This window comes from Pollicipes pollicipes, unplaced genomic scaffold (genome assembly GCF_011947565.3).
Source record: "Pollicipes pollicipes isolate AB1234 unplaced genomic scaffold, Ppol_2.1 Scaffold_5724;HRSCAF=6776_pilon_pilon_pilon, whole genome shotgun sequence".
NCBI classification, from domain to species: domain Eukaryota; kingdom Metazoa; phylum Arthropoda; class Thecostraca; order Pollicipedomorpha; family Pollicipedidae; genus Pollicipes; species Pollicipes pollicipes.
Window position 1 is genome coordinate 33,386,805 of NW_023596746.1, and position 13,601 is coordinate 33,400,405.

Consider the following 13,601-nt stretch of genomic DNA (forward strand, 5'->3'; position numbering starts at 1 on the left):
AATCAGTTAGAGATGCAAGTAAGTAACGCCACATTCTTTGAATGCAATACCCGCGCCAAGAATACTCCTCTTAAAGTAGGAGTTTCCAGTGTGCTTTCAGATCTCTGGGCTCATTGGACTCATAGTCAAGACACCAGTACTCAGACCAGGGCCCAGATTAGTGCACTTCTGAACTAGCTGCGACTCAGGTACGAACTGCACGTCGTCACCACGGCTCAAAACTAAACTCATGCGATTCAAAAGCATGCGACAGACTCGAACTCAGCCTCAAGGTACCAGCACACAGTCTCAGTTTTCGGCGACGAAATCGATTATGCCTAAGCTGACTGATGAAACCGGGACGTTTCAGCTTTCTTCCTGAGTCACCACGGTGGCTGGTGGCAGTCGGCCGGAAGGACAATGCCGAGGAGGTGCTAAGAAACGTGGCCAAGTGGAATGGAAAAACCTTTTCCTGAAGAGCTGATCACGAAGGTAATTATTTGCTTTGGAAAGCGGGGTTCATGCATGCACGTGTTGCTCAGTGCACGGACAAGGTGCACGTTTCAAGGCTTACTGCGTTTGTTGCGTGCGAGTGTTTACAGCGCGGCAGCCAGGATTTTCTTAAGAGCAAAGAGGATGGAGCTCAGTGAGCACCAGGGACGTACTCGCATAGTGAACCCTGGGACATGTGCCTCTCCTTTCTCAATTCTTGGTATGCATCAATATGAGCGCGACTAAATGCTAACATTAAAACCATTTGGAGAAGACACGTGCAAATGAGTGGATCAAGAGCACTCGAGGTTGTATGACGTCATGCAATACATTTCGCGTCTCTTCGGCATGCTTAACTTGGTTTTCAGTGAAAAACTTTATTTAAGACCCCTCCAACACAAAACCCTGTGCACACCCATGTTAAGCACTCATTATCAGTGAGTTGAAAGAGTCGAAGGAGTCTTTCTTTCGGGGAAGAAATACAACAGCCGTAATGGGGTCAAATCTGCAGGCGAGGAATCTGTTCCCAAAAGGACAGGTCCTGAAGGACAGGTTCAGGTCATCCTGAATAGGTCACAGCCGTTCGTTGCCAAAACCGCGGGATATTTTGCTTTGAGCTCAATACGTTATAGCGATGTCGGGCAGTAAAGCAAGATACCTCATGCACAGCTCCAGTGGTGTAGTTGCCTTATCTATTTGGAGAGTTTCGGCCCTGCAGTTTTGAAAAGGTGGGCCAAATTCGTGAAAACAAACACCCATTTTTTTAGTTTGTTTCGGCCCACGTTTAGTTAAGCAATGCTTTCCTGCGCAGTCTCACCATTTCATTTTAAAAAATTCGCCCCTGCGCAGACTATCCTTTATTGAAAGGACATTTTTCCCACCTTTCCCAGCCCTCGGACTCGCTTTGTTTTCCCACCAGGCCACCTCGAAAGATGCTAGAGAAATATACTCTTTAGCCAATCAATAAATGTCAATGTGTAATAAATCAATCATTACCTGATGAAACAAAGGGAGGAATTCAGGCTCCTGGTTTTCGGCCTTATGAGTTCAAAAATTTTTAAGTTATTTAAAACGACCTTTAATGTGCCAGGATGTTGTTGTGCTGAACAACGATGGGACGTTAGTAGATGAGCATCATCCTCTCTTGAGTTTACCCCGTTTGAGCATCATGCTCTCTAGACAAGAGGTCATCTACTATTGAGGATGATCTCAGCTCAAAATATTGAGTAGCGTCAATATAGCCGGTCCCTAGCTTTACAATGTCGGTTAACCGGCACCTCTCGGTAAATCAAATGTCTAACTGACTCTAGGAACTTTTAAATCATAATCCATTACTTGATCAATCAAAGCTTGAGCCATTTTCTTTCTTCTGATCTGTGCACCCATGCATAGTGGGAAGTGCAGTATACATAGCCTTTGTCACAGCAAGCCATTGAGAGGCAGAAACCCTTCAAGTGGGTGTGTTCGGGTGATATGCCAGATCAGTTCATGCAGATTACATTTTGTGTTTGAAGACCGATCTCGCTATCGCAGGAACTAAGCATGATACGACGACAAAACAAACAGATCTGGGTAGCGATTGAGATGTTGGCATCATACATGGGTCAGCGGTGCATACCGTCCGTATAAGATTTCTGTTTGGCTTAGTCTATGTGGCACATTTGAACAAACGGGGTTTTAAATGACCTGACATAGCTAAATATATACTGTTTGTAACTGTTTGCATTACCTTGAGCTTCATGAGATGCAGTGAAAAAGCCTACCTTGTCATGCGGCGGAACGCAAAATGTGACAGGCATGACTTCGACTAAAGGGTTGCCTATAAAAGGCAAGTCTTTCAAGTTATCATTTGACGTTGCGAACAAATGTTGAGGACTTAGGTACCGAGAGCTATTTTAGTCGTTTAGCTTTTCACTTGTTGTTTTAAAGCGGGTGTTTACAGTTTTCACATCCGTATAGGGTTCTGAACAGAAATAACCATTATGAAGACCATTCAATGCACTTCACAGCCATGCTCTTTTAAAGATTCAAACCTCCCTCTGGTTTCTGAGCACGACGCCAGCAAACCTGTGCAGACCATTTCGTGCAGAATACTTTAGGGTCATCGAGGCATGCATGACGCCATAGTAACGTCACCCGACACTGCCACCCCATTGGCCATGTGGTGTTCAAGGTCAAGGAAAAGTATGATCATCGAGTTATCCGAAACTGGCATGCGTCAGCACCATTTCTAGCAACTTCAGTTGGCCCTCAACTAATGCCTTGCGGTCATGGCAAGCATAAACATGAATCCTTTTTATGCCGCATAATACGGGAGGCTAGGCAGTGGTACGAGCTATGACGGAAATAAAACTGCGATGGAATAACTTGAAGGAAATTTTCCACATTTGTATACAGATTTGAAATGAAATAGTCACGTGGAAGATCATTTGGTGCAGCTCACAGCTCTGCCCTTACTCATAAGTAAACCCGTTTAGTTTCTGAGCTCCCGCCCGCGACTGTGTGCAGGTTATTTCGGGAAGACTATTTCAAGGCCAGCCAGGCATTCATGACGCCATAATAACGTCATTTAGATCATGCCATCCCATTGGCCATTTGGCGATCAAAGCAAAAAAAGAAGAATAGTTGGGTCGTTCATATCTGGCGTTCGTGAGCACGACTTACAGATACAACGGCTTTCAACTGGGTCTCAATCAATATTCTGGAAGGTATGATAGCGTATTCAAACAATGACGCATTGAGGAGCATATTTACTAAACAGAGAAATTATGTTGTCTAGGGCAGCCTTTTCAACCTAAAGCGTACTAAGTTATATGTGAGCTTACTACATTGTATTTGATGCTTACTTAAATTTCTTCAAAAGTAGGACATTCCCCTTAACACGGGCTCGGGTGGCGGGGGGGTCAAAGTGACCCTCTCCGAAGGTTCTTCCAGAATGGCTTCCGAACGGCGCGGTGCAGCGATGCCACATTTTGTATAGCTGTAGCAAAATTGAATAGCTGATCGTTTAGCATGACAAAATTAGATGTACCTTGTAAGGTCGCTGGCCTATGGCAGGTCAAAGTCAGGCCATGGTTTCAGCGAGATTAATTTCTATGGAATCGTTCAATCTGATGCAACAACGGAGTGTTAGACGAAGCCATACATCCCTGAGATACTTTCTTGCACAAGACAAATATTGAATGAGTAAATTACGTTGACCTTAAGTCAGGTATAACGGTCAGACCAAGGCCAAAACCGGCCTATTTTGTTACTCTAGGACTTGCTGTATGGGATAGGTTCTGGTGCTTATTTCAAATTAACTGGTAGCGGGAACCGCATTATACATCTTTCATGGACTTCTTAGCGTTCAGAATAGGTCATTGACCTGAAATGACCCAGGTCAGCATTTTTTCAGAAAAATACTGTCTAGCATAACCTGTGTCGCTTATTCAAATGCAAAACTCAGAGGAGTGTTGTATGATTTTCGTCACCATGACCTTCAAAAGTTCAATCAGGGTCACTACACTAACTGAGAATGTGACGTTTTGCTTAGAAAGTTATCTAGGTTCTGGGGGCACTTTGGAGACCAGCCTGGAATTTGACCTTGTTTGACCTTATTTGACCCGAAGGTTATGATCTAGGAATCTTTAACTTTGTCCTGAGTGAGTTCACTTGCAAGTCAAAAACCCTGTAAATTTAGTGTCTCTAGATCTCTTAGTTCCCGAGATCTCAAGGGGGGATCAATTTGACCCCCACCAAATGGATATCTAGCCGGTCATCCGGGCGCGTGTTAAGAAAAATACCGTAGCCGGATATGGGAGTGGAAGTTAACAATATAGAATCACGGACAAATATGCGAGAGCACCAAAAGAAAAGGCAAAGCACGAGCACATAACGGTATTAAGCTCCGCAAACAGACTCTAGCAACAGACCGTCAGCTCTCGGAAAGTTAGAGTACTACAAGTGAGTCAGCCCGTCTGCTACAGCGGCAATTCTGACACGACTATTCTGGCAGCAAAATGATGTCATGAGACGTTCCGTGACATCAGCAGACGAAAATGCTTTGATCAAGACATTTACTAAATAGCGAAATTGTGTTGTCTAAAGCAGTCTTTAACATTCTAAAACAAGTCAGTGGCTAGAAGTGAGCTTATGTCATTATATCTGACGCTTGCCTGAATATCTTTGAATGTGGTGCATTCTCTTAAATTTTACTTTGGTGTGGCGTATCATCACCCACGCGACGAACGTCTACTTAACTCAAGGGAAACATATTCATACCTGCGATATTTCTGTTGGGGAACAAAAGGTAAATACCTTAAGTTCTCAACCCCGGTAAAATGAAGCATTACACCATGTCGTTTCATAGAAAGGAGCGAAAGGCACACACACACACACACCACACACACACACACACACACACACACACACCACACACAACCACACACAACACACACACACACACACACACACACACACACACACACACACACACAACACACACCACACACACACACACACACACACCACACACACACACACCACACACACACACACACCACACACACACACACACACACACACACACACACACACACACACACACACACACACACACACACACACACACACACGATATATATGTATATATATTTTTTCATATATATATATATATATATATATATATATATATATATTTATAGTATCCTGCGGACGTCGAGCGGGCTCTTTATCTTCTAGCCTTACATCCGTGATGATGTTTTATCCTGCCCAATGCTGATCAAAAGGCATAGTTGCCGGCTTCACATTCATTGTTAAGTCCGCTACTGCATCAAACAGGCGATGACTGCTCTCCTGAGCATGCAATAGTTTGATTCACAAGTACGCCCACTTGAACAGTATAAATTCGCGGGGGAAGAATTTGGAGTCCAAATCACATATTTTGTGTGATCCTGTAAGAATTCTGTTGAACGTGGACATTGCTTTCTGTCTGTCTACATATATAGACAGTAATAACAGCCTTATACCCCGGAGAGAAAACAGGAGAATGGAGATGTAGTCGGGTTGATATTTCAGCAACACGCATTTATAGAAATAATAGCAGAAGTTACTTTCTTTTCTTCTTATATTGTTTCAATAAAGGTATGCTTGCCGAAATATCGACCCGTCTCAATATCCATTCTCCTGGTTTTTCTCTGAGAACAACGCTATTACTACTGTCTTTTCTAGGTCAATAACGTTCCTCACAAATGCACTGCATAACTAACGTAATTTGTCCGTTTCAGTATTCTTGTGTAATCACCCGTCTTTTAACATATTCTCTGTAGGTGTGTAGGTGCCGTTTAACACGCTCTTGGGCGGGGTAAATTTGACCCCTCCCCCCCCCCCCTGGAGGTTTTACGGGATGGTTTTCGAGCGTAGCAGCGCCAAGCTTTGCATGGTTCTGGGTAACTGAATAGCGATCGTTTGATACCCAAAACATAGATATACCTTGCAAGCATGTTGGCAAACGACAGGCCAAAGTCAGGTCAAGGATTCAGCAAAGTTTGTTTTTGGGAAATGGTTTAATCTGATGCAACAACGGAATTTTGGCGAAGCCATACACCTCTGTGATGCTTTTTTAGGCAACACAACGATTGAATCAGTGAATTCCATTCAGTAAATTCCATAGGGTCAAGTAGAAATGTCAGACCAAGGTCAAAGCCAATATGTATTATTACTGTAGGGCTTGCTGCGTGAGGCGGTTTCTTGTACTTATCTTGAATTCATTGATAGGAGAAAACCGCATTATACATCTTCCATGGACTTGTGAAAGGTCAGAAAACATCATTGACCTAAAATGAACCTGGTCAACATATTGTTCTAGAGACATAATGCTTAGCGTGATCTTTGTCGCTTATTCAAATGCAAAACTCAAATCAATCTTGTATTATTTTTGTCACCATGACCTTTGAAATGTCAAACAAGGTCACTAGCCTTAAATGAGCATGATACTTTTTGCTGAGAGCATGTATCTAGGTTTTGGGGGCACTTTGGAGACCAGTCTGGAGTTCGAATTTGTTTGACCTAATTTAACCCGAAGATCACGAACCAGGAACTCCAAACGTTGACCTAAATGAGTTCACGCACAGGCCAATACATCCTGCGAATTCTCGCCTCTAGATCTCTTGGTTCTTGAGATCTCAGCGGCGTTAAACTGACCACTTCCCGAGCGAAGCGTGTCCAACCGGCCAGCCGGGCGCGTGCCAAGCTAACATGGTAACAGTCGCCTACAACTTCTGCAGGAGAGGAGCAGTGGATCACTCCAAGAGCCCCAAGCCATCAATGAAAGCTTCATTAGCGTGATTAAGTCACCTGTCCTCCTGAAGCGGGCGTTCATCCTGGCTTTTCAGTGGTAAGCACCGACACACTGAGAGAACCCCGCTTTTCGCTTGTTCAGATCACCGCACTCGCGGTGACTGCTCGGGCTGTTCTGTGTGACGTCATAATGGAAACCCAATTCCTGAGTGAATGGCATAGTGTTACCACCTGGTCCTGGACGCCATCAGCACCACGTCACGGAGTTACGCGTCTGTGTGATTGCGTCGACGATGGGCTGCATAGCTGTGTCTGCGGACACGCTGCTCTCGACGTCACGTGCGGACCCCGGTCCGAGGCCGTTCGCACCTGACGCCTCGAAGCTGTTGCCAGGCTGGTGGTGGCGATGGTCTACTACGGCATCGGCATGGTGTCCACTGACCTGGGAGGTGACGTTTACACCAACTTCATCCTCACGATGCTGATTGAAATACCGTCGTACGTGTTCTGCGCACTCACCCTTAATCCGTAAGTGCCTTGTCGCAGTTTTAGGGCAACTCTTCCTGTGCAACGTCGTAAGCTTCACATCAGAGATGAAGTTGAAAAACGTTACGACAGAAGCATGCCTCCATCAGAAGCAAAGAAGTGTCGACCACGCGTGCATGGTTCTATGTGCCTATTTGTGAGCTGTTTTCACAAGCTGGGAAGTGCGCCGATCCGTTAATTTTCCGTCCCTTAGGGGAAGGCTCCATACCGGTCGCGTCCGCTGGGTAAACAGTATACAGAGAGGAGGGATGCGACAACCGCGGTACACACGTGTTTATAATACGGCTTGGCTGGACCATTTCAGACTCGGTCGAAAACTGGTGATAGGTGGTGCCTTCCTGCTAAGCGGACTGGGCGCCATCTGCGCAGGACTCGTGCCGGCCAACGGTGAGTCATGCGCCGGCTCGTTGTCAACACTGAGTCATGCGCAGCGTGCTCCCCGGACAAGGTGCGGCATGTGCCGACAGGAGGAATTATGTGTTGGGCATGTTTCTCCCAAGCTGTGTGCAGGTCATTCCTCCCAACGGCGATCTTTGAGCCAGGGTTGCTTCCGTAGCGATGGTTCTAGTAACAAACTGTTTCTTTCTGGCGATGATTCCTTCTTCTTGAATATGCTGCTGAAATAACGCCATAATGCTGACTGATGCATTAGAATATTTTCCCCCCAACGGCGACTCATCTCAGCGGTGGGGGGGGGGGGGGGGAATGAACGAGACTTAAGACTGAGTTTTTACCATTTGGGAGAAAGGTGCCATCCCAGTCGCATCTGCCATCCGCCACCTCTTTGATTGAGTGAACGAGTCCCCGCAATGCTGCTGTACGGTCAAATGTTGCAATGCATGTTTCAAGGCCACATCGTCAAATGGAGACGGTAAATCCAAACGAGTCAAATACGGGACAACCGAGAGATCAAACAAATCACACGCGCGCGGCTGTCTTCTCGGCCAGTTCAAGCACACCATGCGTGCCTACCCCGACACAACAGACCTGCAGTTGATCAGTTGTTAGTCGTCTAAATATCGGTTTACATTGGACGCCACGCGTTGGTGGCTTGCAATTGAGACGAGCGGGTGCTGTCTGTCAGCCCTCGAGAGCGGGTTACATATCTCATCTCGGGTCCAATTCAGAACTGGAGTGGCTGACGACGACCTTGGCGCTGCTGGGCAAGTTCGGCGCGGCGTCAGCGTTCTCGCTCCTGTTCCTGTACACGGCGGAGCTGTGCCCAGCGGAATGCGTGTGATGGGCGTGGGCATGGCCTCAGCCTGCTCAAGAATCGGCTCCGTGCTCGCACCGGTCATCGCCGATCTGGTAACTACAGAAGCTGGCGCGTTCAGCAGCCAAGGTGACGAAGTTCGCTCATAATAACGCTGATGTTGCGAACATGTAGCACACTGTCTGGCTGTACAACGTTGTCGACTTGCGAGGCGACTGGAGGTGGTTTCCTTTATGTCGTCGTCATCTTTGGAATGGTTGTCACTGGCATACTGTATCAAGTTATCCCCGCGACTTCTCTCGCGGTGGAAGCTGGCGTGTACCCGTCGCCATGCCAGGCAAACTGCTGTGGACTCGTAGTTATCGGTTCTTTCGGCGCGCGTTGCGGCCACACTCTGCCAGCACCCGTCACAACACGACACGGGCAGCCGGGTAGAGCTGTCGTTACCCCCCCGCCCGCCGTTCGCCTCGGCGGCGGCCAGAAGGAGACATGCCTCAAGCCCGTGAGGCGGCCGGCAGGACCCACTTGCCCGCGCCCGCCGAATGGCGAGGGCACAGCTGTGTAGCCTGAGCTGGCCTGACCTGACCTGGGTGGCCAGGGCGACGACACGGCCACGCTGCCGCTCTGCATTTTCGGGGTGTGTGGCCTGCTGGCGGGCGGCATGACGGCCTTCCTGCCGGAGACGAGTGGACGCGACCTGCCCACCACGGTCGCCGAGGCGGCTGACTTCGGACGGTGGGTGCTCCGCAGGGTAGGGGTGTGGGGCACGTGGAACGAGCTGCCTGGACGAGCACGCCGTGCCATTGGGATGGAAACTACCCATTTCGGTGCCAAGGCTCGAAACTCATATCTAAAGATCGTAAAAAATCGGCCTTTATGTCTACAACGTCAGGCGTTCATGGAATGGAATTTATATCATAGAACTAATGTGGATGTTACTACGTGCAAAGTCTTAGACGCACGCGGACTTTTTAATATCAAGCCGGAGTGTTCTTGAATTTGATGGTAACTTTAAAATAACTTAATCCCCTTCGCTTCGATCGCTTCTCCTCCCTCCTCGCCTGTAGGTTATCAAGCATTGCCCAAGTCCACAAACTAGCGTGCTAAAGCAACAGTTGGAGATCATAGTGGTAGCAACTGTCGGTAATGTACAAGTTATAACGATTAATTTTAAAGCGATCCATACGGTTGAAGTTTGAAGTTAAGTCGGACCGGGCCATATCACGTTCATGCCGTCTACGGGAACCATGTCCTGCGGATACCATTTAAACGGAGTAAGATAGCGACTGTGCTTGAAGATTACACTGTCTTGGATGACAGATGGGGGAGGGAAGCGGGTGACCGAATGTCACACACACACACACACACACACACACACACACACACACACACACACACACACACAACACACAACACACACACACACACACACACACACACACACACACACACACACACACACACCACACACACACACACACACACACACCACACACACACACACACACACACACACACACACACACACACACACACACACACACACACACACAGCACACACACACACACACACACACACACACACACACACACACACACACATAGGTATCGGACCTCTGATGAGTCCCATGAGTCAATGATCGCTATCATCAATATTTTACCCGTGGCCACGATGATGCGAGCAACAGGAAGACATTTCAGTCCAACAAGGAATGTGGCGGCAGAGGGGGCACAATCAGGGTCTTAGTGTATGTGGGGGGGGGGGGGCGCGGGGATCAGTGTTGACGAAGACCACCTGTTGGTAAAAAAAAAGCCTCCACAAGGAATCGCCGGATTCGGCCTACTTGAATTTGAGGAGATCGATTTTCCTGGTCTCATTCTTGTTTGGTTCCGTCTTTAACTGACGCAGAAGCCAGAAGTAACCGGAGAATGCGATTCTGTTTGCATTTTGGAAGTCCGACTGAAGTTTTGAAGTTTGAGTTTTGAAGTTTGAAGCATTTTGAAGTTTGAAGACTGAATTAACCAGACATTATATGTCTGCATGGGGTAATTTCCGGTGCATTCATTTTACAATGATTCATTGTCCTCCCTCTACACTGACATCAATCAGGTTTTTTCCAGACTTTGTTGGGGCCCAGCAGAGTAAATGCAAACCCTGTGAAATGAACATCGATTGTAGATCGAAATGGAAACCAAAATTTGCATGATGTGGCTTACCGGTGTCGTTTGTCCAGACATGTGCATGCGTTCCTTATAACGGATAGGTAAAGCCACTATACTATAAAGTTTTTGAGCACACACACTCGCAAGTCTTGAAGCAATAACCCAGACGTCCGCTGTTGCAGTCTCCGCAGGCCGCGCGGCCTGAGCCTAGGCGACTAGCACTAAGCGGCTGCCAAGGGGCAGGACAAAAATGATGACGCATCTGAAAGGAGTACCTTGGAACACCGTAGGACATCTGTTCGTACCCTAAGATTATTTCCCACTGACGTTAGATGAGTGCCCCATACATTTGTCCCCTCCTTGAAGGCCCTCTGGCCAAGGCAGACGCGGAGGGGTGGCGAACCTTCCGGGACCCTCGTAAGGCACTGTAGTGTTCCGTGACCAACACGGGGCCAACTCGTTGTTTCAGGGACCCAACCAATGCGGATCGGGGTCCCCGGTCTTGTCCCTGCTTGGGAAATGGGTCCAGAGGGCTCAGACCGGCACGGGAGCCGACTGTTGATTTTGGTGATATCTGGCTGAAATAGAGGCTCACACAGCCCGGGTTCTCTCGATCGGTGTGTGACAGCCTTTTGTCTGACATTTGATATTCCGGCCTCTGCGAGCCAGGGTCCTTATTGTGACCTACAGCTAGCCCTTCGAGCTTTGCCCCCCCCCCCCCCTCTGCCCAACCGAGGGACCTTTCGTGCCCATCCTCGGGCCCCTCGGACACTGCTCCTGGCCATCTAAGGACCCCTTGCCACGACGGGGTCCTCTGTCCAGGAAAGGGTGGATTCCCGAACGGACACAGGTGGCTGCTCATTGACCCAGGAACCCTGAGTCAATGGGGCTTCAATGCGACCTCCGGTCAGCTTTTGAAGTCCGTGGGCCTTTCGAGCCTCCCGAAGCCAAAGAGAAAGGGACTGCCCCCTTCTCCCCCCGCCCGTGCTTTTGATTGTGGGCTCCAAAAAGTTGTAATGTGCCTGGAAACGAGCTTGGGAGAAGGTGACAGAGGCAGTTGACTTCACTTAATAGTGACGCAATCTTGGTAATTAGCAGTGATATGAGGTAGGATGACACGTTTTAAGAAAACTGCTCATGATTTCGAGGCAGCTAAGTGCGCTCAACAACCTTCTTGTTCAGCCATGCATTGGACATGCAGAAGTTTTTGTTGCCATGGCAGGAAGTTGCAGTAAAATCAATTATGAAATCTGAAACATGATATCGCACGAGCCTTATGCTGAGGTGCTCTCAGCTTGAATGAAAACATCAATATTAGGCTTTCCAATGATATTCAGGCGGTTCCACGTCGATAGCTTGATAGGTAAAATTAACATGACTGAAAGAAATAGGTCAAGCATTTCTCAGTTCTTCTGTCGTTTCACGGCATTCTTTGCCGGCTCTGCTCTTTGATGCGACTGATTTCGATACAAATGTAAATCGCACACATACCGATACAGATACAGATAGGTCTAATTTGTATGCAAATATAAATCGCAACTTGATAACCCCTCAAAAAACAGCAATGAAATGGTTAATGGTAGGTGTTCGCGGAAATCGATTTATGTTACGAGATCACTTATCCTAATATCACCAGCGGGGGTATGGTGCCAGCGGCAGACATGTGGTCTCTTTCTGAGGTACACTTTCGGTTAGAATGAATATTGGAAATTTGCCTACCAGGTGGAGTGTCTGTAACTCAATTTGCCGCAGTAATGAAAATAATGTGCTTCAAGTCATTTTTCATCTTGTTTAGAGGGAAAGTAGTTTTCAGTAGGTTTTTGCCAAAAGTAAGTCTTGAAAAGTATTTGTATTCTCAAGTGTTAGTATTGAAATATAAGTTTTACAAAGTAAAAATATATTAAAAGTATTTGTGTTCTAGCCCCATGATACGTAAAAAGTCTGTTGCAGTGACAGGCAACTTGTACTGAGCGATGAAGAACATCCCCGCCCTGGCGCCCTGCGGAGCCGCAATGCACGTAAAACGGTTGCCTTCTCGCCACCAAGCGCTGGACACTTGGGGAAGGGGGGATGTCGAGATATGGTAGAGTGCAGTATGATTTGTGTTCCGCTATGTGACCGTGACTTTTTAACACTGTTCGCACTGTGAAGAGAGGGCCCGGCCACTCACTCCCGCCGGTCAGCACCTGCACCTGATGCATAACCATGCGCTCCCAGCACTCGAAAGCCCAACTAACCAGTCCACCGACCGGGCGACGGCTGCCGTACACGGCGACCGGTGTCGTGACGCTGCTCGCACCGCGCCGCCGCAGCGACCAGGCGTGGCTGCCGATCCCGTGTCTGGTGGCCCGGCGACGCCGACGGCAGTCTTCCTGACCGGTCACGACGGGTCGATGGAGGGACACCAGGCGCCGGCGCCGCAGAGACGCCGCCGGATGCAGCCAGCCGCCGCTCGCGATGATACGCCAAGTATTGTTCAGTGTTGTGTCAATGAGTCATCTGGTCATGCCGTTTAAGCGATGCCGCCCGTGCTGTGGGCTTTGATATGCTGATGAGAGCGTTTACGAGGTAGAGAATCGGTGTGATTGGCGACGAGATGAAGTGCGCGTTCTTTTGCGTGGAGCCCCACTGAGGTACCAGCAGCGTCGAGTGGTTCTTGTAAGCATTGTGATGTGTTCGAAAAAGAGAGAGGGAGGGGAATTGGGAGAGAGAGAGAGAGAGAGAGAGAGAGAGAGAGAGAGAGAGAGAGAGGAGAGAGAGAGAGAGGAGAGAGAGGAGACGAGAGAGAGAGAGAGAGAGGAGAGAGAGAGAGAGAGAGAAGAGAGAGCGAGAGAGAGAGAGAGAGGGAGAGGAGAGAGAGAGAGAGAGGAGAGGAGAGAGAGAGAGGTGAGGAGAGAGAGAAGAGAGAGGAGAGAGCGAGAGAGAGAGG

General features: G+C 48.1%; 1 protein-coding gene and 1 long non-coding RNA gene across 2 annotated transcripts; both read left to right on the plus strand.

Annotated features, from left to right (window-relative positions):
* Positions 1–446: 446 nt before the first annotated feature.
* Positions 447–8,536, plus strand: LOC119102961 (solute carrier family 22 member 21-like). The gene is made up of 5 exons (XM_037226411.1): positions 447–471; positions 6,738–6,847; positions 7,144–7,278; positions 7,601–7,683; positions 8,424–8,536. The coding sequence occupies exons 3-5, from the start codon at positions 7,157–7,159 to the stop codon at positions 8,534–8,536; spliced, it is 318 nt and encodes a 105-aa protein (XP_037082306.1). The 5' UTR covers positions 447–471; positions 6,738–6,847; positions 7,144–7,156.
* A 10-nt stretch (positions 8,537–8,546) lies between these two features.
* LOC119102360 (uncharacterized) lies at positions 8,547–13,036 on the plus strand. Its single transcript, XR_005094687.1, has 3 exons — positions 8,547–8,604; positions 9,108–9,244; positions 12,985–13,036. It is a non-coding gene; the product is annotated as an uncharacterized LOC119102360 (long non-coding RNA).
* The last annotated feature ends 565 nt before the right edge of the window (positions 13,037–13,601 follow it).